The sequence below is a fragment of the Melospiza georgiana genome, chromosome 8, assembly GCF_028018845.1.
Source record: "Melospiza georgiana isolate bMelGeo1 chromosome 8, bMelGeo1.pri, whole genome shotgun sequence".
NCBI classification, from domain to species: domain Eukaryota; kingdom Metazoa; phylum Chordata; class Aves; order Passeriformes; family Passerellidae; genus Melospiza; species Melospiza georgiana.
In genome coordinates, this window is record NC_080437.1 from 24,634,804 (window position 1) to 24,660,913 (window position 26,110).

At 48.0% G+C, this 26,110-nt stretch overlaps 2 protein-coding genes across 3 annotated transcripts; one reads left to right on the plus strand and one right to left on the minus strand.

Annotated features, from left to right (window-relative positions):
* Positions 1-149: 149 nt before the first annotated feature.
* Positions 150-10,878, minus strand: C8H10orf95 (chromosome 8 C10orf95 homolog). The gene is made up of 2 exons (XM_058029382.1): positions 10,767-10,878; positions 150-1,997 (listed from the first exon to the last, which is right to left on the minus strand). The coding sequence occupies exon 2, from the start codon at positions 1,931-1,933 to the stop codon at positions 1,259-1,261; it is 675 nt and encodes a 224-aa protein (XP_057885365.1). The 5' UTR covers positions 1,934-1,997; positions 10,767-10,878; the 3' UTR covers positions 150-1,258.
* A 1,838-nt stretch (positions 10,879-12,716) lies between these two features.
* Positions 12,717-26,063, plus strand: MFSD13A (major facilitator superfamily domain containing 13A). Of its 2 annotated transcripts, XM_058028781.1 has the most exons (10): positions 12,717-12,791; positions 13,971-14,041; positions 18,394-18,662; positions 19,115-19,194; positions 19,997-20,446; positions 21,205-21,322; positions 22,279-22,375; positions 23,124-23,295; positions 23,844-24,037; positions 24,245-26,063. In XM_058028781.1, exons 3-10 carry the CDS (start codon positions 18,498-18,500, stop codon positions 24,496-24,498), a joined length of 1,530 nt encoding a protein of 509 aa, XP_057884764.1. In that variant the 5' UTR covers positions 12,717-12,791; positions 13,971-14,041; positions 18,394-18,497; the 3' UTR covers positions 24,499-26,063. The 2 variants fall into 2 exon arrangements, with proteins under 2 accessions (XP_057884764.1, XP_057884763.1); XM_058028780.1 differs by having other exon boundaries at positions 23,844-26,063.
* Positions 26,064-26,110: the final 47 nt, after the last annotated feature.

Consider the following 26,110-nt stretch of genomic DNA (forward strand, 5'->3'; position numbering starts at 1 on the left):
GAATTAAAGAAAATCCACTTGCTTTCACTTTATTGCAATTCAGAACAACCAAAGGCGTCCAAGTTAATTCACCCTCAGTCTCTCCTTTGCTATGCAGATTGATAACATCCCATTCCCTCCCATGTGTGAGGCCAGGGGGAGACTAGGAGACTACAGGGTGACAGAGAGGGTCCCCTATTTCTCCTGTATGCTTATAAAGTTCCTGCTGGTCCCTACAGAAGGTGGCAGAAAATAAGCTAGGGCAAGGCAGGATACTGCCAAGTGGGACAAGGCACCATGGCTGGGCATGAACCACAGCAGAAGCCATCTCTAACTTCACAAAAAGGTGTCAGATCTGATTGTAAGTTGTTCACAAAAGACTGATGTCAGGTATTTAAGAATCAGAAATATAAGCATTTGCATTTGAGTTTTTTTTATTGTTTATAGTAATTTAAAAGGTAGAAGTTTTTAGAAGTTTGCAAGTAAGTCAGACCCAGTCCCTCACAGCCCTCCAGACTTCCAGCACAGCTCTTCCAGTACAACCACCAAGCCATGGAAGTGCTGTGATTCACACAACTCCAGTAACCTCATTGGAGAGCCAGCACCTCCAACCAGAGCTAAGTCAGACCCAGAGCAGGGCCTCAACAGCAGTTTCAATAAGGACATGTGGCCCAGAGAAATGAGCACCACACTATCAAGTGTAAGAGGATGGGGACACCAGAGTGTAGGGAAGTGCTGCAAACAGGCCTCACGTGGTGATAAAGCACAATGATATGGTCGTAAACACCAGTGACAAGACATGCAGACATTTGTTCTTCAGAGTGCTCAAGAACCCCTGTGTTCTCTGGGACCTGCACTGCCCTCAGCCTGAAGGAAATTCAGCTTTTATCGCTCCAGGAAGAGAACCAGCTTACAGGCCCTTCCCCTGGACAAGGTAGGAAGAGGCCCATCTTCTCTGATCAAGAGCTGCAGTTTGGAGATCCCCTACCAGGCTGTGACCAGTCAACCAAACCAGTGGAAATCAAATGCTCATTTTAAAACGAGGGCCAATGAGCTGACCCAACAGTCCAGTGTCATGTGGGTTCTTCACAGGGTGGGCATTATGCATCAGTAAGTGTAAATCTGCCATAACGTTGTGGTTGATGGGGAGCAATTAAAAGAAATCAGCAAGAATGGTGGCATCCATTGCTTGTGTTACTTGCCAACCACACCAAAACCAGCTGCCAAATGGCTCCCATGAGGGTACTGGAGCATCAGTCCATTGGGTGTCTGAACTCCCTCAATGTCTCAGTTTCTTTTTCTTCTTACGGTTCCGGTCCTCGCTGCTGTCATCTGCCTCACTGGCACTGGGGGTCACAGCCTGCTGGATGACTTTCTTCTCCACTGCATATTCCTGGTCTTCTGTCTTGGGGTCTCCCTTAACCAAGAACTCTCCTTTCCGATAGGATATGGAAACATTGGTCCAGGGGTAGGTGCCATAAACCCTCCGGAGATCATCCTTCACAAATTCTGGGAGGTCTTTCCTTGGCCCAAACACCTTTCCAAGCTTCCCCCATTGAAGCTCCCCTCTCATTGTGAAGCCTTCTGGCCACGTATCTCGATACTGATCTGACCTCTGGCAGGCAGCATAGGGATGGTAGTTTGCATAGGGGCTGTAGAGAGGGATAGGGACCATGGGAGGGAAGTGCCAGGTGTGGTATGGATGGATATAGGGACTGGAGGCACTATAAAGATGATGATACTCCACCTGACCTCCTGCGTAGTCAGGGTAGCTGTTCCTGTCCACCACAAAAGTGATGGGTCGACTGTAGAAGTTGTGCATGTGGATGGGAGGGAACATCACAGGTCTGGATGTGTCTTCTGCTCTCCCAGGCCGCAGTGGTGGGTAGGTATAAGCAGAAGGTGGGATCATGGCTGGGTAATATTCCCGTGGCACAAAGCTGGACTGGTACATTGTACAGGAGCCTGGGGTTTTACACAGGGGGCACCTCTCTGGAACAGTTGCTAAGTCTCAAAAGCTGTGAGGACAGAAGGGGAAGACAATCAATTTATACTGGTTATATACATTTTGGAGTGAATAAGGAGATACACTTCACACTGTAAGCATGCCAACTAATTAATAATTAATACAAGGAGCTCCCCACAGCTTGCAAGAGCAGTAACCTACCAAGAATAAGTGAGCCACATTGCCAGCAACTGCTCGTTAGCTTCTCTGCAAGACATTATTTAACCCACACATCTCTGAGTTGCAAAGATGAGAACGAGCTGACATAAAGACCACTGAGGGCAGAAGAGTCAACTTCATATCCTCATGACTTGTGTTTGCAGTGCTGGGAGGCAGCAAGACCCTGCAAGGAGCTGAGGCCCTTGAGCAGGCATGAAAGTGGAAAGGCAGGCACAAGGGAAAGAAACAAAGCAAGCAGGCAAAGAAAGGAAAGAGGCGACACAGCCCAACCCTGCTGCAGTCATGTCAACTGCTGTCCTGCCCAGACAAGGAAATCTTAAACAAATAAAAAGATCTTCAGCTGCCCTTGACTCTCTCCCCATCCTCCCAAAGCCCTGCTTTTACTCTGATAAGCAAACAAGAGCTGTACCTTTTGTTTATTTCTAGAGCAAAATCCAGGCACATCTACACTTCCTCTGACAAGTTCTCATGTGCAGGTTTCTCTTTCTGGTCTCACTAATTACCATTCACGTTTAAGTGCACATTTACCTTGAGCAACTCTGACCTACAGCTGAATTTGCTCCTAGCCTGCCCTTGCCAGACATCCAAGCACCCTCCAGGGCATGAGGCAATGTCCTTCCATGACTCATTATCCTCTCCCCTAGGGCCAGAAAGGAAGCTGTATATAGCATAGTTTTTGGGTTTTGTTTTGTTTTTTTTTTTTTGTTTTTGTTTTTTTTTTTTTTAAGAAGAGTTTGCTATCAGAGACAGGAAAAGATCATGCATAGGACTATAGGCAGCAAACTTGATTTTTTTTTTCCACAGAGTTCAGATCCTGTGGGCTCCTCTTGCCTTAACTAGAGTTGCCTCTTCCACAGGTGTTAACCAAGAAAGGGAGATGAAAGTTCAGCTGTCCCCTAAGAGTTGCCTGACACAAGCAATGCTGGGTACTGCAATATGGGGATTTTTCTTTTTAGCTAGCACAAATTCTTCCTTTTCCTAGAGGTTCATAATGTACATTAACTAGCTCAAGCCTTTTTTTGCCATGGGTTCAGGGGTAGACACCTACACTCCACAAAGGGAACAGCAGAACAGCGCTGGAATATTCAGTCAAGACCAGGCAGCACCCTTAAACAAGACTTGCAGCCTTGGAGACAAGGCCCATCACAACCATCACCCCCTCAGATAGGAGGAAATGAAACAAAGTTCACAACCTACTTGCCTAACTTGCTCAGAATGACCACAAAAATCCAAAGGGGTGTTGTATGTCAATGGCAGCATAAAGTAGGCACGTGGAATAAATGGTCTCATCTTGAAAACCAGTCTCAGCATCGCTTTAAATAGCTCATCCATGTATTCCTATTGAGATCCACACTTTGTAAAGTGCTTGTATTTCAGAGCAAGTGGTCTGCACAGAGTGTGCAGTTATTGCATCCATCATATGAAACAAAGCAAGCCCAGCTTACACCCCTTCTGCTGGGTCAGTGTGCTGCTCCAAGCCAGTTAAGGACCACTCTGGAGAAGCTGTTCACATCTAGCTGATGACCAGCTCTTGCTCAAAAGCTTCTCTAGCGCCCTGCATTTTGGCTGTCAGCATCATTGCTCCCAGGTCTTCCTGGCAGCTGCAAGGAGAAGGACTGACAGGCCATCTAAATCACTGGGGGTTTAATCACAAGGCAGCCTGAGCACACCAACTAATTGCTTTGATTTTACACTGAAGAAAGATAAGGGGAACAAGCTGGTGTCTTAGCCAGGCAGGATGACCCACAAGAGGAAGCAAACTGAACAGATAAGAAGGGGGAACAAGATGAGGATTAAGCAGGGCTAGAAGCACTTCAGGGCAGCATTATCACATGCCCTTCCACAGAAGCAAACACATTTCCCTGGAAGCGGATCACCCAGGGGGAGTGTGTTGACAGCCTATACCAGACTTCACAGCCCCAGAGGAAGTTTGCAAACCTGTCAGGGCAAGCCTTGACTGGGTGGCCTCTGCCAGGCCCCCCTGCACAGCTGCTGCCCTGTCCCTGCCTGCTCCCAAGCACAGAGCTCAGACTGCCCAGCCACAGCCTTACCTGCAGAGGCACTGAGCCCCATCTCCTGCCTTGCAGCACCAAGTACTGCTCTGAATGCTCGGGTGTGTTGCAACAAGGTTTTGGTATGCAGGAGGCACAATGCTCCTGCCCTGCTCTGCCCCTGCAGAGCAGCATCCTGGTGCCCACAGGGGCTGACAATGCAGTTTACCCCACCATTACACAATTGCCTGTTGTTCATACCGACCTTCAGGCTGAGCTACAGCATGACAAATCCACATGTACAGGAGAAAAGGGCTTTGAGAACACCAGTACCAGCTTGCCCGACCCAATCTCTCAGTTACTAGGAAGTAAAAGCAAAGCAGACACTGCTCCAGGAAAAACAGGGTTTGCCCAGAAGATGATCATTTGTCAGGTCATCTGATGGCTGGAAGGCATCAAAAGCCAGATGCTTAAGAAAACCAACTCCAAACACCAACATCGAGTGGTACCACTTGAGGAAGGAGTCCAATCCCCAGTTTCTTCTCCCCTTCCTCTTCTCAAGGAGACCTTATACCACCTAAAGTACCTAAAGGGGGCCTCCAAGAAGGCTGGCAAGGGAATTTTCACAAGGGCAAGCAGTGATAGGACAAAAGGGAATAGTTTTAAACTGATGGAGAGTGAATTCAAATTGAATATTAGAAATTAAAATTCTTTACTGTGAGAGTGTTGAGGCACCAGAGCAGGTTGCCTAGAGTAGCTGTGGATGCCCCATCCCTGGAAGCATTCCAGGTGAGACTTGATGGGGCACTGAGAGCTCTAGTCTAGTGGAAGGTGCCCCTGCCCATGGCAGAGAAGTTAGAACTGGATAATCTTTAAGTCCTTTCCAATTCAAACCATGCTATGATCCACCTGCTCTTACTTCTATTGTTTCTCCAGTACCAGCAGCCAGAGGCTGGCTTGGTCTTGGAAGTAAATATGTGACAGCCTCCAACTCTTCAGGACCAACTACAGGACCAGAAAGGGAGAGAGGATCCTAGCTGATCTGTCTCTTCAGACTACCTCCCTCCTTTGCTCCACCTTCAAGCTCTGTTATCCCTTGGGAAAAAAAAAATAAATAAAAATCACCACATCTGTAACTGAGCACTTGAGTGTCCTGAGCAAGAACAGGCAAAGCAGATCTTGAAGCCTGAGCTGAACTCTGCTAAATGCTTGCCTGCTCCTGAGAGCCACTGACATCCATCAATACATGCCAGGTATTAGAGGCACAGACAGAAAGCCTGGATGGACAGACAGCAAGCTGTGCCTGGGAGCCAAGCCTCCCCATGCCAGGGCACCTGGAGCAGTGGTTGGCAGCAGGGAGCAACAAGGGGCCAACACAGCAAGAGACAAGGCAGCCTCTCCTTTTAAGCCTTTCCAGCAGTTTTGACCTTGCTGGAAAAGGGTTCAGATCCCACTTGGCTGTTGCTGAATGAGACACCAGGCACAATAAAGAGGAGAGAAAATTCCAAAGACGGTCACAGAAAACTAACATAAGATTGTCATCTCTTCTTGGTGAGAACATGATACTGCAGACTATTCCCAGACTTGCCAGAGCTGACTCCAGCAATTCCCTTAGCCACTGCCCCAGTCATCTGGCAGGGCCTTTCCCTCCTCAAACATCTTGGTGGAGGTCAAGGGGACTGACACCACAGCTCCCAAAAAAAGGCCTGCCAAGAAAAGTGTGTTTCACACCAGCTGCCCCACATAGAGTTGCTATGGAGCAACCAAGCAATGTTTGCAATACAAAACTAGAGAGGACATTTGATCAGAGAAGCTTTTGTTTCAGCCCTCTCAGTTACTACAGGTGATGAAACCACTAGTTAAAACAGAAATGCCCAAGTCTGGTAGGGCTTTCCTAGTATCTAAAGCAGCAGAAATTACCTGCTAAAAATACAGATGACCATGGTTTTTCTGAACATCTCAGGGCAGTAGAGATTTACTATCACCTCGGCTAGCTTTGAATTTGGTGAGCTTTCTTTTTAGGTATTTGTGGAACACAAGAGACTACTGTGAGCTACAGAAAACAGAGAAAAGTAAATATTAAATTCATGCCAGACTTCACATTCAGTAGGAGAGAGACTGAAGTGAGCCTGGCTGTATCACGGGCAGTACCAACACACAGGTGTGCCACAATACCCAACACGTGAAACTTCATACAAGTATCTCACATGTCTGGAGAGACTGGTTTCACCAAGCCCCCTGTCCAGCAGAAGCAGGGTCCCCAGGTCAGGCTGGCAGTTTGGACGGGTTTAGATACTGCCTCAGGGAATATGCTGCAAGCCAACACAACTGTGGAGACATTGGGCCCATTGGAGAGGACATGACCATCTAATTTACTGTAACATTCAACCCAGACTATTCTCACCTCATTCCATAGCTCTGTGATCAGCTCACAAATGAAGATACCATTAAGTTACCCTTTCCTCTGTTCCAGCACTCAAGCTTTCAGTCTATTCTTTCTAGCTTTTTTCCTGACCTCCACCTCCTCCCCCACCCCACAAAAAACCACAGATCTCCTGCCATTGCTCTGTAACAACTCCCAAGGGTACAGGGATGAATACTGCAAAAGCACCAATTTCCCCCAGCCAAGAGGATGAAGAAGTAATGAGTTATTTCCAGTAAGTCTCCCCATTTTGAGCAGAGTCTGCAGAATTGTTGCCACCTTACAAAGCTTTGGTAAAGACTTTTAAAAAAGAAAAAAACCCAGCTTCAAGGACTGCTTACAGTGAGATGTTAAAACTGAATGTTTTTATTCAGCCAAGGTTTGTCTTCCATCACTCGGGCGCCCATCCCACACACTTATCCAGCATCCTGGTAGCTGGAAATAGCACGTGGGAGAAGATCATGACAAAGCAGTTTCATATTTTTTCTTATCACTTCTATCCTTTTATTACCAGCTTAAGGTCATGCTTGGTTTGAAGTCTTTTCAGTAAAACTCATCCAGGAGAAGACTCCCAAGTACTTCTTGGGGAGATGGGAAAGCAGTACAAAAAGCCACAACACAATAACTTTGATCCTCCACCACCAGTACTGATCCTTAGGACGGAGGCACCTGGCTGCCTTCCTAAATGGGATGCTTTCTCTTAGCCAGACATGCCTGGCAGCAACAAAAGAATTCAAGGAAAATGCAAAAGCCCATTAAAAGCTGGGCCTTTTCAGGCCTTCATTTTTATCTAGAGGACCAGATTTCCGTACTAATGCTGCTAAATAATGGAAAAACTTTAATTTTGAACACGAACCCACTCACCCCCCTCCCTAACACAGCACCACATTTTGCTACACTCTGCAAGAGAAAATCAACCCATACTGCCCCAGCAAAGTACTCCAAGAAGTGTTAAATTCTCACACAAGGGATTACTGCATCACACCCAGTTCAAGGTACCAGCAGTGATTTACAGCAATACAAATCAGTGCTGTAGGGAACAAGCCTCCACACACCATTAACCCAGTCTGAGGAACTCCCCCAGCATGCTGGGGCTCTGACCCTGTTTCCTCTCACCTCCTTTCTATCAGGAACTACTTCACTGCCCAAGCCAACTGGAAGAATACCACAAGCAAAGCTGATATAAGAGCTCCATGCACAATCCCTTCAGCTCAGCCAAGGGGGAGAATTTAACTTCTGAAGCTAGAAGACACCAGTCTCACCCTGCTGTTACCAGTGCACCATGAAGAAAAGAGCTCCAGCTGGCATTGGTAACTCTGGAAATAGCAGCTAATGCATACTACAGTCAGTCAACCCTTAGAGAGGCCCTTTGAAGAGGGAATAGATCCATTTCAGCTATTCAAAGCAACATTCCCAGAAAGCACTGAAGTCTGGTGTGGGTCTGGCATTTGTTTCTGAGGTCTGTGCAAAGCCCAGACTCTGTATGAAATCAAAACACCAGGAAATGGCCAAGTCATTGCAGAGCAAGTCTTTACTTGACAGCCATTATCCAAAAACCACCTTCCTGCATAACTCTGCTCAAATAACAGTCAAATGCAGCTCACTGCTGACAGAGGTTTGGAGCAGCCACTCCTACTCTGACTGCAGCTGCTGGGTAACACAGCAGCTCGGGAACAGCTGTGCCACCAAGAATAAAACACGATCAGTGTTACCACAGGGTGACTGCATCAGCAGAGAAGGCTCTAGAAAACATCCCTGCTGCTGCCAAGGTGATCCTGACACTGTCACCTACCCAGCCTCTCCCTGGGTGTGTATCTGCTGCACCAGAGGATACATTTTGGATATACCATACAGTTTCTCTTTTTCTGACACGTTCTCCGTTTGGCTTAGCCTAACTTCTGTGTTATTAAAGTTTTCACCACCACCATTCCCATCTTCCCAGTAACCACTGCAGACACCCTTTACATCAGATGTCTTCCTCACCTGAGGTTCAAATCTGTGTCTCATGTATCAGTATCCCAGCCACCATGTTATTTCTCATTTAAACCCTTTCCCAGATGCAGCTATGTATCTAAACACTACTCTTTTTTTTTTTTTTTAGTTGAGCATATTTTAATGTGTATTTCATAGCATTCCTTAGGACTCTAAGGATCTCCTCCATGTTAAAACACAGCCTGCACAGACCTGCTTCTCCTCTCACTCAAGAGTTCATCTGATACCCATAATCTCCATCCACAGATGTTCTTTAAAGAAAAGATCTCAGTACCAGGTAGCTCAAGCTTCCGAATTAGGAAGTCCTGGTTGAGCCCCCAGCTGTGCCTTCGCCCAACTATTCCCCTTCATAGTACAGTGTCGAGGGAACAGAGTCAGGGCACTAATTGTATTAAGCACACCAATAAGTCAACTAAAATATCAATAACCTCATTAATGCACCAGTAGCATCTCATGGCTATTTTTATATCACTTTGCACACAGCTATGAAGCTACTAATCAAGTCTTACGAACCACACATGATGCAGTTGAGTCACCCTTCCCTCCCACACCATTTAGCACTATGATGCACATCTACCCCACTTTGCTCTGCCCTCCCACAACAATTCTTTCCAGCATAGACCTGATGTAGAGTCCAGCAGGTTGTTCAGGGAGCATCACTTCAGCATTCCTGTGAGCTTGGGTCCTCATGCTTTGCTATCATCCAGACACCTGCAATCCTTCAGTCAGCTGATCTCACCTTTGTCTCATTTTATACATTATTCTCTAATTTCAGAATCCACTTTTTCTGCTGCATTCACACTTCCTTTACCTCAGTCTCCTCCCAAACAGCCAATCCACCCAGATTGTTTCTTCCTCGATTTTGCCACATCCATAATTAAGCCTGACAATTCTGATATGGTTACCTTGGTAATCTCAGCCTTATGTGGTATTACTGACATGGTGCAGGTGGCCTTGAAAGGTTTTACCCTGCAAGAGCTGCTTCACACACTCCATAATTATTTGGTTCCTCCTGGATATATATTGTTTACTTTACACACTCCAAGACAAATCATTCAATTCCAGCCTTAATTCCCATGCCCAGCTCCAGTTACCTACCAGCACTTTCTTATCTTGCACAAAGACAGTTTGCATAACAGAGCAACATGTTTTGTACTTCCACAGCATCCTACTCTCACAGCTGCTCAATTACAAGTCTTTGTCCTTGAAGTGCTCTTGGGAGAGTCTCCTGTTATCCTGCAAAGGAGTTAATGGATGACACAGCCTGGTTGTGCCCACAGTGGGTTTCCTCTGTTGAGAAATACCAGTGTCACAGAAAACTATTTGCATTTTAACTCTTTCTTCTCTAAATAGATCCTATTCCCACGTATCCTGCACTGAGGATGAATATGCAGAAGTACAGAAGGCACATAGTCTTATGCACTTACACCACGTCTTCCCAGAATGTCAATACCCTAAACAATAGGTCAGGAAAGCTTGTTCACTCTTTGGGGTTGTATTACATACAACATACCCCTCTGGCATATAAGGGAGTTTTCTGTTACAACAGCAACACACACTGCATTTCTAGTCTAAGTTCAAACATCTGAGCTAGAACTACCCATGGGAATACTCCTCTTATTACATCCCCAAGGCAGACAGCTGCAGCATCTGCTGATCTACAACTTTGTTATAACTTAAAAAAAACCAACCAACTACCTTCTGTTATGGTCTTTAGACAATACAGAACCTAGCTCACAAATAACATTATTGATATTTTAAAATAGGAATCAAAAGAAAATCTTGTGTTTCCAGGAATACAATCACTCAAAGGCTTTTCTGTGTCATTTTTTCCAAATTAAAGTATTTAAAGCCTCTAATCACACAACAACAATGATTTATATTAGTACCTTTCACAAGCAGGTGGTACTAGGAATATTACAGAGTAGAGCACTGGCAGGAGTCAATACTACAGCCAAGTTATGCTACTGTACATGGATTAGCACCCACATGATCAAACAGCAAATGTGAAAAGGACGCCACCTGCAAAGGAATTTGTGTTTATAAGAAGCCAGGCAAAATACAAAATACCTCAGCCACCTACTGCTCTGCTGCCACAAACATTAAAGGTAGCATATAAGTGCAGAAATATTGCAAAACAGCCCAGTCTATAAGTGCAGAACACAGAGAGAAATTTGCTGGGCATATGTGTACTCACATGTGGAGAAAAGACAACCAGGAGAATGCCTTCACTTAACCAAGGAACAGTAGAATACACAACCTGATCCTAAGAAGGCAGGCTACTCTCCACAGGCTCTTTTTCACTCAGGTACCTTACGGACACACAGAGAGTAAAGAGATGCCCTAAGATACTGCATTAGACCTAATGAAAGCTTTTCCTGTGGTAACCAAGGCAGCAAAACTTGCCTGAACATGCCCTTATACCTTAAGATGGTAACAGGAGGCTCATTCCTTCAGCAATTACATTACATGCTCAGACAGGGAACAAGGATACAGGACACAAGTAAAGAAGCAGCTAAAATCAGCACATAAAGCCAGCATAGAAAAACTTCAAAAGCACTCACCAAAACTCCAGGTTCTTTCTCAAGTCAGCAAAACTTAAAGAACTGTAACCTTTAAAGCAACAGACTAACTAACACAGAAAAGAAGCCCCCATTAAACACTACAAAAATAAACCTTCCACTTTTCTCCTGGTATTGCTCTCCCCCAAGCTTTTTACTCACACTTGGCTACAGCTAAGTTGGTATTTGTACTTACAGCTCATCCAGGTTGTAATTAAGTAAGAAGCCATATAAGTGGCTCCCATCAGCACTATGTTATTGTAAGCACCTGCACTGTGATGGACCTTTACAGAGAGAAATCTCCACAGGAGTTTTAAATGGGTGACTCCTTCTGCAAGGTCAGCTCATCACCCAGCACAACAGCAGCAGTACTGCAGCTCCTTTGGGATGCTTACTGATTCTGTGATCTTAAATGTCTTTTCCAAACTAAATGATTATTTGATTAGTGCCTTATGCCTTGTTCTGCTGCAGGTGATCTCAATAGCTGAAGCTAAATACCCACAAATCACTCTTTAATTACAAACCGTGTTGATTACAATTAGTTTTCTGGCTTCTAGGAATTTATAAAAATGACCTGCTTAAGAAGCTACTAGTAAGTCTAATGTGCAAAACCATTGGCAAGTAATAGGGTGCAATAATATCTTTCTGTGCACAGCAATTGGCTTTTGCCTCAATTTCTCGTGGTGAAATTTCCCCTGGTGAAATTTGAGAACAGCTTAATGGAAGCAACTGTTGCAGTGAGAGACCATAGGTGATACATATGCTGAACATAGGAGTTGCTTTTTGGAGAGAAAGGGCCACAGAGAGATCTTAAATTATAATGGACAATAATAGTCCCTATTTTCTGAAATACACAGGATGAATGGAAATTAATCATGGGAGAGAAATGCAAGTCTCTGAGTACAAAGACCAGAGACAGGATATTTGCTGGATTACTGCCCCACCTTCCGAAGCAGCCATGTATATATTTTTGTTTCCATTAATCGTTCTGCAGCTTGGCACATGTTCTTTGGAGAAGAGGAGGCTCGGGTGGGGGACCTCACTGTTCTTCACAAACCCTGACAGGGGGTTGTGATGGGGCAGAGGCTGGTCCCTTCTACCATGCCTACAGTGAGAGGGACAGAGGAAATTACCTCAAGGTGGGACAGTGGAGATTCAGATTCAATATTAGATATTCTTCGTTTGAGTGATCAGGCATTGGAATTGGTTGCACAGGTGGTGGAGTTGCCATCCCTGGAGGTTTTCAAGTGGCCTCTGGAAATGGCACTGGGTGATACGGTTTAGTGGCTTACAGGTAATAGTGGTGGCGCTGGGCTGGCAGGTGGACTGGGTAAACTTGAAGATTTCACACAATATCGACGATTCCACTATGATTCTACGATTCCCTGACCCCAAGCGCTGGCGTCCCGGCCAGGCCGCGTTTCCATGGCGACGGGCGGACTGACCATAGAGGTGGCGCCACACCAGAGAGGCTCGTGTGGCTGGGGGCGGGGATATGCAAATAAAGGAGCAGAGTGCCCTCACACGCGATGGCTGCCGGGAGCTGCTGGCGGCTTCACTTGCCAGGACGCAAAATGGCCGCGGGGCGGGGCTGGGGGCGCGCATGCGCGGCCGTGCCGTGCGACGGCGGAGCGGCTGGGGGGTGCCGGTACCGGACGCAGGTAGGAGGCGCCGAGGCGGTGCGCGGGCGTCTCTCCCGTTTCATCGCTTGTCCTGGTTTGTTTCTCTACCCGTAGTGTGGTAGGGTGGCGGAGCCCTCGTCCGCTCAGTAAGGTGCTTCGGGTAGGGTGGCAGAGACACTACCCCCCAGGGGGCCGCCTTTGCAGGGGCAGGGGGCATCCCCTTTCCTTGCAGTGGTAGAGCCCTGGTGGATACTTCCCTCTGTTATCGTGGATGATCCCACTTTGGGCCGGGGGTTGCCATCGCTCCCTGCCCTGGTGTCATTGCCCGTGGGCAGGGGGCTCAGTGCTGGAGCCGGCTCTGCCTCCCGGCAAGGAGAGGCGGCTCTGGCATTGCCCTCTTGTCCTGGAGTGTTCCGCTGGTCTCTGGTGTCCCTGCTGCGCCTTCCCTTCACCTGGCAGGCTTCAACGCCCTGCCGTGGAGCCTGCGGGAGCGCCCACCAGGGAAGGATGGCAGCGCCTCTGTCTGGCCACCCAAGGCTGCCAGGCCTACCCTCAGCTTGGAGGGTCCTGCGGATGGGGCACAGGGATGGCAGCGCTGCTTGGGCATGTCCAGAGTCACGGTGTCCCCGTGTCCAGCCTGGCTCCCTGTGCTCCTGTCCTGCCCAGAAGGCCAGCGGCTGCAGTTGGGGACCCACTCAGTGGCGTGTGCCTTGTGGCTGCAGCTGGGGCCTTGGGAGGCTGCACAGGTGAAGGGAGTCCCTCCTCCCAGGAAGATGTGTAGCCGAAACTACTGGTGGCTGCACTTGGCAGAGTGGTGAAAGTTGGAAATTTACCTGGAGTTTCCTCTTAAATCTTAACAAAGAACAGGCAGAATGTCTGTACTAATCCCCTCTTATAGCTCCTTTGAAGCAAATCTTGGGTTATGTTTTCAATGATGATTTCAAATTTATTTATAGTTTTGTAATTTGAGGCCAGAGTTACTGGGCATTGGTTCCCATCTTTGTGCTGTGAGGTCTTACAGGATTGGAGCTTATATTGGCAGCAAATGATCAGGAACAAGTTTTTTAATACATCTAACACACTTCCTTTACACTGTAAGACAATGAATTCTTTAGATATGGGATGTTGCATGTTGTTAAGGTAAAAGCCTTGCCAAGTTCCAAGGCTATGAGATCTGCCCAGTTATCTCTATATTGACAAACCTTGTGTTCTTATTAGGTAATGAGGTCTGATTGAACAAGATTGCTCAGCTGGAGCACAGCTCCATGGAAGCTACCAGCTGGTTCAAGGTATTAATTGTCTGTGTCACGGTTGTGTTTGCGTGTATGAACTCAGCAGGGGTGATGGAAGCACGTGATTGCTTGTAATAAGGCGGGTATGACTTAACCTCATGATGCACAGTCATCAGTTGTTGAATTGGTAAACAGTACTGGGAAGCACCCTCATAACCTCTTTCAGTCATGTTTCCATGCCTGATCCAGGTGATTTCAAAGTTTTCATTTCTTCACATGTCAGATACAAAGCTGCTGGGAGTCTGCTTGGGGATGTTTGTTCACGTTTCACACAGGAAAGGACTGTACTTAAGGACTGTACTTAATGTTCCCTCAAGAGTCCTTGTTACTGAGGGATTATCTGAGGGTGTTCAGGAGAAGTATGGAGTGGAGAAACTGAGAGTCTTGGAGTTACATTCATCTCTAAGGGTGCATCAAAAGGGTGCACAATATCAATGTTTTGTCAGAGGAGCCTAAATTTTGTGAATTGTATCTAGGAAGGAGCTTTCCTGGGACAGAAATAGGATTTTGAGAGGTATTTTTTTGTTTAAGTGGAGACTCTTTTGGTTGTATTCATTCACATAGCTCTGGGGGGGGGATTTCTTGTTTTACTGACAGAGTTCTGCCAGAATCCAGGTAGCTTCGTGGGATGAGGACCCTCTGAGATGTATTGTGGAGGTGTCCTGGGGTACCATATGTGTGAGGGAAGGAGTGTGCAGAACCTGGTCTGTGCTCCCAAAATGGGCTCATCACTGACAGATAACCCTGACCAGACAGAGACATCTGTGACTGTCACTTGCAGGCTCTGGGAGGAGTTGATGTGCCCAGCACCAGTCACAGCTCTTCCATGGGTGCACCTCCAGCCCAGCTTCCCTGTGAGTGGGGCTGGACCCCCAGCACCCCAGTCCTGTCTGGCTGTGACAAATGTCTATAAATACGGTTTTCTCTCAGGTGGTTTTTCCAGCTTCTGGGTGGATTTATTGTGTGGAAGCTGCAGACGTACAGAGCTGGCTTAGTAAGCCCTCAAAACCCAGAATATGCAGCAGAGGCAGTGTAGTGGCAGCTTGAGCAAGCACAGACATATCTTGAAGTATTATTTGGGATTCCAGCCTGCATTACACAGGGGAGAATGAACACAAGAGCCATCCTGATACTGCAGGCAGGTCTGCAGATGGCTGTTTCAAGTTGCTGAGTGGCAACTTGAGCACATAAAAATCATCTGGCCCTGCTTAAAAGGCTGGCTTGAGCCAAGATTCACATGTATGGCTCTGCTGCTGGCTCAGTACAAGTGGCTTCAGCTGTGGAAGGCTGGAGCTCAGCCTTGTAGTAAGGCCAAGGCATTGCCGAATCACCACGGGACACAGGGACTCGTGCATCCAACTGTGAGCTGGCTAGGAACTTAGAGCACATGTGTGAGCCCCAAGCTGTGGTGGGTTCCAGACACAGCTGTGTGCCAGCACTCTCAAACAAAAGCTGCGCTTTCCTGGTAGCCAGTATTCCAACATCCTCCTCAGGAAGATAAGATCTGTGGACGTCACTGGCAGGAGCCAGATGTCAAATGCGGAGGAGGAAGTTTCTCAAATAAAGACTCATTGCTTTTTAATTTATGAGCTTGTTCCTTTATGACTGTGTTAGAGGTTCAGTGTGAATGAATGATGGCTATTCCCTCCTGCAGCTCCCTTTCCCATTCCTTCTTACAGCCTCATGTTGAAAAGTTCTGACATACTCCATGAATAATTCTCCATCCCAAGGAAAAGGTTATGAAAATACCAGTGTGGCAGTAACAGTGCTTTGGGTGTAGAAGTGAAATCTGCTTTTTACAGACAACTGTGATTTGTTTCCTTTTAACTGCACATTTGCAGATGAGGAGTGGAAAAATATCCATCAAATGACCTAATGACTATCCTAGCAAAAGTGACATCACTGGCAAATATCAGCTGGCTGGAGGCGTTGCACATCTGTGAGGGAGTGATGAGGGAGCAGAAAGGAAGTGGAACTTCACCCTCTTTGAACAGTGCTGTAGCATTTATATGACAAAATGAGGTGTCTCTGGAAATTTCAACAGCTGTGGTTTGTGCAGCATGTGCTCAGTGAAGCACTTTTAGGATGGGGACAGCATGAAGTGCAGCACTGAGACCAAGTCTTGAGCAGGCTCTGCTTTTACTCAGCTTTTGGATAGCAAAGGCAAGGCCAGGATAAGAATCCCCCTAGTATGTCACACTGTTAGTCTGTCTGTCCCCATGTCCTGCCCCATGGTGGCAGAGCATATGTGTGTGGGCACCATTTATGGCCTTTCCACTTGTCCACCCCGAGCCTGCACAGCTGGCTGGGGGCGGTTAGAGGAGATTTCCCTGCCTTGTTCCCTTTAGTAGCTGTTTGTGTACAGCTGTTTTCTGTGAATTTGTCTAATCCTTTGAAGCTGCTGCCCAGCTCTCTAATATCCTTTGGTAGTGAATGTCAGGTGTTTACTACCTGCCAGGAAAAGAAATATTTTAAGCTGACTTCCTGTTAGTTACAGTGAGTGTTCCCAGTTCTTGTGTCCTGACAATTCCATGAAGGGGCCCAGCACTCTGATGTCTTCTGCTCTTCTGTCAGTCTTCTGCAGAAGACTTTTGGTGAGAGACAGAGGACTTACCTCTTGCCTGAACTCTCCCTTCTTAACCTTTGTCTTTACACATTGTGACTCCTTTCCAATTCTTGACCATACAAAATGAAATTTCCCCTTGAGGCTTGTCTGTCTTTAATTATGTCTATAAAGGTTCATTGTCTGGCTGAATTCTCTTCCAAGCAGTGTCTTCCTTTTTTTCTGGCCATGGGTTTTGGCCTGGCAGGGATGCAGAATGGTGTCTGAGCTCCACAAGGGCTTTGCAGTTGGATCCAGTTGAGGTCTAGTGCTTTGGCTGGGAGTGGAACCGAGGTGCAGTTTCAATCTAGTGATGTAATTGATTGGAACAAGTGCTCTTCCTGCTTCTTCTGAACTAGTTATGAGGAATTCCTTGGCCTAGGAGGAGCAGATGGTTATTTTTGCTTTTCTAATCTTGCCTAGAAGTGGTCAGGCTCATGGCTTCAGGGAAATGCTGAATGGGACTGGCCTTTCATCAGGTTTCATACCCAGACGTTTATTCTTTTGCTTGATTTCCTGCTTGGACTTGCTGCAGCTGGTGTTGCAAGCCCAAGAGGATGGTGTGGTGCGTAGTTTCCTATTTCTTATGTGTTCAGTCTTATCCCACATTGCAAAGCCCCCATGATGTATCTGAGGTGGGTGAATGCAGACCCTGGAGGGCTGAAACAGGAGTGGCACACAGCCCTTTATTTTGCTTTTGACAGTGCCAAGATAACAACCTTTTTGTCACCCTTCACGTGTGTGCTGTGAACAGGGCATGATGGCATGGGCTCGAGAAGCTGATTGTACTGATTTAAGAAACGCTTATGTCTCACATAAGTGCCTTGTGTTTTGCCTTGGGTCTGTAGCAACTGGCATGTGAGAGAGGGCTCAGCCTGAAAAGCACAAGAGAACATTTCTGGCCCCAGCTCCTGGCCACAAGCTCCAGTCAGTGCAGGTGTGAGGAGTCCTCCTCTCACACTCAGCCCTTGTGAACATACAGCGACTTGTTCTGGCCTAAGGCTGCTGTGTCCACGTGTTTTATTTCTGTGTATATTGCTGTCCAGCCAAAGCATCTTTACTTCAGACTATGGTCCTAAGACTTAGGTCACTCCAAGACAAGCTGGAAACCTGCTAAGGCACTTCTGGTTACTTTTATTGCATGATGGCAGCATGCCTGCTGCAGTTGTGTTTTGGTTGTGTCTCTTCATGTCACAAAGCAGCAGCACTGCTCACCATAAATAACTCCTGTCTGAGCCAGCCCAGGTGCAATAAGCTGTGACTGCCTGGGGAAAGCATTGTGCACATGTGAGGTTACATCACAGCTCCTGTCATTTTTATTTGGATAAAAATTTACGTGAGTACCTAAAAATACCAGTGACTAGGTGTGTTTTCTGAAGGCCACTTTGTTGTTTGCAGCTATCTGGCTTGATTCTTCCTCTGACCTTGCCTTTAAAGAGCTGGATTAATTGTCTGCTTGCTGGATAACAAAGAACATTACAGGGTAAAGGACAGGGCAGGCTGCTCAGGAGGAGGAAGCCATACCCCCAGGAGCCCACAGCCTGGCTTCAGCTTAATGAAACAGCTTTAGTGCAGCAGACAGCTTCTAGTCTCTTAAATCCCCTCCAATCCACTTTGTAGCAGCTCCTCAAAACAATACAAATTCTGATTGCTGCATACAAAGATTTACCAATTAACTTGATTCACCTTTATTTAAGAAAATGAATCTGTTTTCATTTTATTTTATTTATTTTTTTCTCTCCTGCAGGAGCAACAATGGATTGGCCCCATCAAAGATGTAGTAGGGGTTGGGAGAAGACATCTCACCTGAAATGGAGGTGATTGAAGGAGCTGAACACTGACTGCACCAACATGGGGCTGCGACTGCTGGCTTGTCTTTTCCATTTGCCCACTGCAGTGATCTACGGGTCTCTGTCGCTCTTTGTTTCCATTTTGCACAACGTGTTCCTCCTGTACTACGTGGACACCTTCGTCTCTGTTTACAAGATTGATAAACTGTCCTTTTGGATAGGAGAGGTTAGTTTTTTTTCATTGGCTTCTGCACTCTTTAAGTAGGAAACTCTGAAACTAAGACTGCTCCTTGCTAGAAATGTGAAAACTGTTAGTTGTAACAGCAGTGTTCCTTTCTGGAGAGGGAGCAAGGGAGCCTTCCAAGTACTAACTTGGGCTTTTCAGTTTTTCCCACTTACATAAAAATAGAACAAGCTGGGACAGAAAATGCAGAAACTTTGTTCTTAAAGAGTGCCTTTCCTCTGGGGATGCTGGGTGTTTCACAGGCAGTGAAAACCACTGGCCTTACTGCCAGTTGCCCCAGGCAGGGGCATCATACAGCGGTGATGGGGCAGGGAAGGTGTGCTGGGACAGTTCCTGCTGGTAGCTAGCTCACCATGCCAGCTCAGCACTGCTTGCTTTGGTGACAGAACAAAGCTGTCCCGTGGTTTGTTTCACTGTCCTATTTTCTTTCCTAGACAGTGTTTCTGATCTGGAACAGCCTCAATGACCCTCTGTTTGGCTGGCTGAGTGACCGAGTATTCCTTAGCACACAGCAGTAAGTGAAGTTCTGCTTTCAGAAGAGTCTGGGAAGTTGTTTAGTCTCTGGGGAAGATGATGTCAAATTGGCAGCTTTAAAATGATGGTGTGGGAATGGCTTATTGGGCATGGAACTCTTAAATACCTCCTTTTCATGGCATCTTTGAAGTTCAGTGCTCGTAAATGTTGTTTCAGTACTTGCCTTTTTAGAGAAAGCCACACACACTTATTGGGTGGATGTGGCCCTAACCCTTAACAGTTGTGAGTGGTGCAGAACCTAAAATATGGGCATCTAAAATCTCAAGCCCCTGCTATATGAGCAAGCCTGTTAATGGGGTGTTAGACAGTGTCTGTACATGGTTTGGGAGGCACAAGAGGGAAAAGTACAGTTATTTCCACATGGAATGCCTCAGACCAGTTGTTCCCAACTCTATAGGATGGAAGGCAAGACAGCTCTGTCTTGTTGGCCATTAGCATTTCTCATGTATTTATGTTAACATTGTAATGAAAATAGTGGTGTGACTTCCTGCAACTAGTAAAAAGTCATGAAAATCATTTACATTGCACAAAGTGCAGACAGTACTGCATTGTCAGGGAGACAAATGCTCTGGAAAAAAAAAAATCCCTTTTTGGCCTTCTTAAACCCGTATTTTCAGTGTCTTCACTATTAGCTGAAAGGTATCTGATGTGGGTGGTTGTTACTTGAACAAAAGCTGTATTAGTGTCTGTGCCACTTACATGACTTCCTTGGAGAGGAAGAGTATGTGATCATGCTGGGTTTTGTCCAGGTACGTAAAATATTTTTTTTTCTTCTGTTGCAGGGCAGGAGCAGAGATTTCGTCCCCTGAAGTAGTTCTGAAGAGGCTCAGAGCGCTAAGCCACAATGGCCCTCTCTTTGCCATTTCTTTCCTTTTTTTCTGGGTTTCCTGGGCTCATCCTGGTTTGCAGTTCCTCCTTTGCCTTTGCATGTACGACAGTTTTCTCACCATGGTTGACCTCCATCACAACGCCTTGCTTGCAGACCTGGCTGTTTCAGCAAAAGACAGGACTAGCCTCAACTTCTACTGCTCCCTCTTCAGTGCCATAGGCTCCCTGTCTGTCTTCATGTCCTATGCAGTGTGGAACAAGGAGGACTTCTTTTCCTTCCGCATATTTTGCGTCCTGCTGGCCCTCTGCTCCATTGTTGGTTTCACCCTGTCCACACAGCTGCTCCGCCAGCGTTTTCAGGCTGATGGGAAAGCAAAATGGGACCAGGAATCAACCCTGAAAGAGTAAGGGTCACAAATTCTCAGCAGGGAAAAAGGCCTGACATAGATCTGCAGCAAACTAAATGTGTGAGAAGATCGAGAATGAGGCAAAATTTGTTAATTATCTCTCGTTCTTGTCTATTGATACAGTTTTCAGGATCAGCTGTCACACTGGCTCCTCTGAAAATAGAACAAAACTGTCTTGTGTCAGCCCTAGTCCAAACTGGAGGCAGAGGCCTAACTGGCTATATGGCCATCCAGTGTTTGGAACACAAAATGAGTTCATGTCTAGAGCACCCAGTGAGGCCTGTGAGTGGTAAAATGCCAGAAGCAGCTTATGAAAGCATTCATGCTTGAGCATGAGACCGCATTGCTGCTCATGTCGTATGGAATTGGACAAGTGAATGTCTCTCTCTGTCACTCACTTCAGCTGCCTGATAGTGGCTGGGCTGTTGGTAGGCCACACCAAGCTGATTTTCCCTGTTCAGCTCCTTCCTTGGGCTGCCTCACTTGTCATCTCTTATGAGCTGCCAGCATTATGCTGTAGTAGCAGCAGATCCTGATGAGATCTGCCAGGTGAGGAAACTGCAGGGACCTGGAAGAGGAACGTATAGTAGAGTGGCCATCAAGTTATAGACTCCACTGTTTTGATTGGTCCAGGAATATGAAAGGTCAGGATGGGGGCTGAGGAGAAACAGCTCTGCATCTACACAGGGAGAGCTGGTGACTCTGTCTTGGTGTGAGGGATTTATGGTTGCTTTTTATCCCTCCTTTTCCTTGAGGCTGTACATTGAGAAACTCTCCGTCCCCCAGGAGAAGAGGATCACCCTGGCAGAGTATCTCCAGCAGCTCTCCCGGCATCGCAACTTCCTCTGGTTTGTCTGCGTGAATCTCGTCCAGGTAGGCACAGAAGTGACACACTGCGATTCAGAGGATGAGTGCTGGCTCTGGCTCTTTGAGATGGATGATTCAGCAGTATGTGAGTTCCTGAGGAAAGGCAGAGATGTTCCCAGCACCCACTTGCTCTTGGAGCCTCCTGCACATGCTGGCTGATTCAGCAGCTGGTAGGCACTCTCCCTGCCTGTGACTGAGGATACTTCCTGAGCAAGCTGTGGGGTGCCCCTTCCTCTCTGCAGCGTAGGCTGGGTTATGGGGGCTGATGAGCTCTGTGCAGCCATATGGGGTGCAGAAGCACAGGGCCTGGCTCACAGAGGGGATGAGTTTAGGAGTGCTGTTTGCTGGCGTAGCTGTCAGCACAGTCTCCTTTCCCTTTCCGTTTTCCTGAGGCTCACATCACTGTTCTCACTGTCCAGCTGGATCCATCTCTCAGCTGGCTTTTACCATTTCTGTTCTTCACCCTCTTCAGTGATGACTACCAAATGCAGGCAGCCTGCCAAGCTTTGTGCGCTGCAGTCAAGGCTCCCTGAGGATCCCTCAGTTTCCCTCAGGCAGATGCTAGTCTGCATCTTTGTGTTCAAGCCTCACTGCCTTACCTATGTCCTCCTGCCGGCTGCCTCCTCCCTCCTGCCATGCCACTGTCTCTCCCAGCCTCTGGTCCCTGCTGTCACCTGCTGGTCCTGTCTGCCCTAGCAGCACTGTGCTGTACAGCTGGGCAGTGGGGCTGACTTGGGCACAAAGTGGGCATAGCTGATGGCATTGCAGCTCTGCAATCTCAGCCAGCAGTGTTGGAAATGTCACAGCCAAGGTCTTGCTCTGCTGAAGTACTCCAGGCCTATCCTGCATGATCCTTTGGCATGGGGCTCCTAGGACAACAGAGCCCAGAGGGCTGTTAGCTTTTTCTGTTCTTTCTCACTGCTGTTCCTGCTGACCAGCTCGTCTGCATGCTGCCTTCACAGGTTTTTCACTGCCATTTTAACAGCAACTTCTTCCCTCTGTTCCTGGAGCACCTGCTGTCAGACCAGATCTCTGTCTCTACTGGATCCTTCCTGCTTGGTGAGTTTCAGGTGGGACTGGAGGGAGCGGCTAAGTTACACAGGACCTGGCCCAAGTCTGGGTTTGCCTTTCCCAAGCTCCATCTGGGGAGAGGTGTGCTCACATGCAGGACTCTGGGCTGTACGATTCACACATGCACGCACCCCACATGTTTCTGTGGGACCTCCAAAGTGTCCTTCCTGGGCACAGAAGTAACTCAGAGCCTTTTCTAGTAAGGACAAGCCTGGTGTGCTGGACACCAGGCTCCAGAGAGGTATATTGCTCTGAGCACTAGAGGCTGCAGAATGCAGTGTTCCCAGGATGCAGCAGAGAACACAGCCCTAAATTTCATCCCTTCTGCAGCATACAGACCATTTCCAAGCTGCCACAGATATGTGGGCATTGGTACTAGAGTTACCCTGGGAGGGTTCTGTGCAGGCCAGGTCTGGTCAGGCAGTCCTGCCTCTCATTTCTGCTCCAGGGCTGAGTTGCAGCCTCTGCATGACACTGCACAAGTCTTTTTTTCCTTTCTGTCCATGAGGTTGATGGAAGAAGGTCTCCCTCTGTAGGAAAGTGTGTGCTGTGCCACAGAGCCGTGGAATAAATCTGCCGCAGCTTTCTGTATATGTACATTCTGTATATGCAGAGGAGCTGCTCTGTATTGTCCTGCTGGCAATAGCCAACCATTCTGTCTCTCTTGGTATCATGTCTGGGGGCATGGTGGAAGGTGAAACTCCATCAAGCTGTTTCTGCATCTGTCTCTGCTCAGGTGTTTCCTACATTGCCCCCCATCTCAACAACCTCTACTTCCTGTCGCTCTGCCGCCGCTATGGGGTTTACGCTGTGGTGCGAGGACTCTTCTTCCTGAAGCTGGCTCTGAGTGTTGTCATGTTCCTGGCAGGACCTGATCAGGTGTATCTGCTCTGCATCTTCATTGCCAGGTAGGCAAGCACTTCCCCTGCCCTCTGCTTCCTGGGAAGCAAAATGCATTGTCCCTGTTCTAAGAAGAGGAGTGGAAGTCAGGGAACAGGGGGCAGGACCATACATAGGCCGTGGTTTCCAGCTCTGACAGTACATGGGACAGCTCACTGCAGAGTTCACAGGCTGTCCTGCTGCAGAGTGAGGTAGGCAGTGATGTTCAGGAGGTCACAGACCAGCAGGACGGGTGGCAGCTTGCACATGCATTTGCCAGCTGCTGAGAGCTTCTCACCTCTGCAGCCCTCAGTGTGTGCTGCAGCTGCCTGTGAGCTACAGGTCCAGTGTGTCCTGTCCCCAGGCCTGTCTGTGTGGGAGGTCAAGACTGATCTGAGGTGTCACTGCAAGGTACAAAGTCTTACTGATAGTGGTGTTCCTCTTCTGTAACAAGGGCACCTGAAATTCTTATGTCAAGTATGGGGAAACTTTTTCAACCCTTGCCATTTTTTATGATTTGTCACATTTTTCCTGTCATTTGATAGCCCTGTTCAGTGCTTTGCCTGTTGTTCTGCAGCAACCGCGTGTTCACAGAAGGGACCTGTAAGTTACTCAACCTGGTGGTCACTGATTTGGTGGATGAGGATCTAGTCCTGAACCGTAGGAAGCAGGCAGCCTCAGCCCTGCTCTTTGGGATGGTGGCTCTGGTCACCAAACCGGGCCAGACCTTCGCCCCTCTGATTGGCACCTGGTTGCTCTGTGAGTACACAGGTAAGGATGCTCCTGGGGAGAGCAGTGGAGCAGAACAGGGCAAAGTTCAGTGTCTGGCACCTTGTGTTGTGCCCTGGGTGGGTGCAGAGGGCTCTTCAGTTGCTAACCTGTGCCTGGTCTCTGCATCTCCACGGCTGGTCACTCAAAGAGAATGGACAAAGATCCATCCCCACAGCCCCATTCTCACAAACTCTTCTCTGACACCAGGCTACGACATCTTCCAGCGCAACCCCCTGAACAACGTGGTGAGTGCCCAGCCGAAGCTGGAGCCTGCCATGGCCTTGGAGCCGACTCTTCGCCAGGGCTGCTTTTACCTCCTGGTCTTTGTGCCCATCGCGTGCGCCCTGCTGCAGCTCCTCAGCTGGTCACAGTTCAGCCTGCATGGGAAGCGCCTGCAGGTGGTGAAGGCTCAGCGGCAGAGCCTGACACAAGGCCAAGCACCAGAGGTCAAAACAATCTAAGGGTGCCTGAGCCCCCAGGATGCTGCTGGTTCCAGGCTGGTGCTGGAGGTCAGGTGGAGGGCAGGGATGGTGGGCTGAGAGAGCCTGATGTTCATGGTTCAGCTGTGAAATGCTGTGATGCCAATGTTTGTTCACTCCAGGTGGTCATCACTGGGGAAAGCAGAGAGGTCCAGCATGTGAGGGGCCTGAGATAGAGCGCTTGATCTCAGGAGCAAGAACATTTTATCCCAGTCCCAGGGAGCAGAGAGCTGCTTATTCCAGCAAAGAGGTGCTGGGTTGCAGGTGCTAGAAAACAGACACATCCCCAATGTGCTTTTCTGCATTGGGCATGGCTCTAGGGAGCCACAGCCTCTGCAGCTGAGCAGGAGACTGTACAGGGAGTCCTTCACTAGAGCCTTTCACTCTTGTGGAGTGGAAGGCTCCTGAGGGACCAAGTGACCAAGGGAGTGATTGTCAAACTGGAGCAGGGATGACAGGACCTTGAAGGCCTTTCCCAGTAACTGGTAAAACCCTCCCATTAGCAGTTCTGTGGTTCTTGGACCAAATCCATTCTTAAGCATTTGCTGTTCACAAGACAATATGCTGCACAGCCAGGATCTGCTGGGTGTGCTGTTTTATGCTGAGGTTCCCTTCTCTGTGGCCTTGTAGAGGAAGTTGTTGCTGGCCTGGAAAAGGTGCTGGGCTCAAACTGAGTTCAGAGCCTTCAGCTGTATCATTTCACTGGGCATCCCATGCATGTGTTTATTCCTCATTTGCCCTCCATAGCCCCTACTACTCAGTGCTGTCACACAGCTGTACCATGAGCCCCCTCCAATTCTGGGTGAGGTCAGGGAGCCAGCCCCTAATCCAGCCACTGGAAGTGCCTCCCTGCCCAGGGCAATCCCAGGTGACCTGGTGAGGCAGCCTGGTGCCCTGCCCTCTGGCAGGAGAGCACAGCCTGAAGGAGACACCAGGTCTTGCTTTTGTGCCTTTGATTGCTCTTGGGAGCCTGTCTGACACAGTACTGGGCAGTCACAGGGATTTTACTCCTGTGGGGAGGGGCAGACACCTCAGCTCCTCTGTGCTAGAAACAGCACCCAAGTTAGATCATCTCACCTGCTGAGAGCAGGTCAGAGAGAGCTGAGAGCTGCTGAGCCAGGGACCCTAGGAGAGCAGGTGCTTTGGTCTCCCTGGTTTTGGCTGAGAGCAGACTGACAGGTAATCACCAAAGGGGTCTCTGAGGCAAGGGAGTGACTCCTCAAACCCTGTAATGTGTTTGGGGGCAGGGAGAAGGGATGTGCCAAAGCCTGTGCCTGCCTGCTGCAGGAAGGTGGGCTTGGCAGGCAGTGTTTGAAGCTGTTGCACGTTGAGGGATGTTCTTTTAGTCCCAGGTTCTCTCTGGGGTCTCAGCCCACCAGCCTGCCATCTTGCCTCAGGACATGGCTGCCTTCTGTCTTGGACCAAGACATTCCTGCCATGAGGCTGCTGTAGTTCTTACTGGTTCAATCATAAGTAATTTGTGCAACTTCTGACCAAGTTTGAGAATGATTCTCCATTTCATAAATTAAAGATGATCTTTTTCTGAATTGCTTGATGATTTTCTTCTAGCCAGTGGCTCTATCCTGGCTGGGTG

Bases quoted from the DNA above. Each gene is read 5' to 3' on its own strand.
- C8H10orf95 (XM_058029382.1), bottom strand. From the start codon at position 1,933: ATGTACCAGTCCAGCTTTGTGCCACGGGAATATTACCCAGCCATGATC.
- MFSD13A (XM_058028780.1), top strand. From the start codon at position 18,498: ATGGGGCTGCGACTGCTGGCTTGTCTTTTCCATTTGCCCACTGCAGTG. The intron at 21,323-22,278 runs GTAGGCACAGAA...CTGCCTTCACAG, and splicing joins TCTGCGTGAATCTCGTCCAG to GTTTTTCACTGCCATTTTAA. The intron at 23,296-23,843 runs GTAGGCAAGCAC...GTTGTTCTGCAG, and splicing joins CTCTGCATCTTCATTGCCAG to CAACCGCGTGTTCACAGAAG.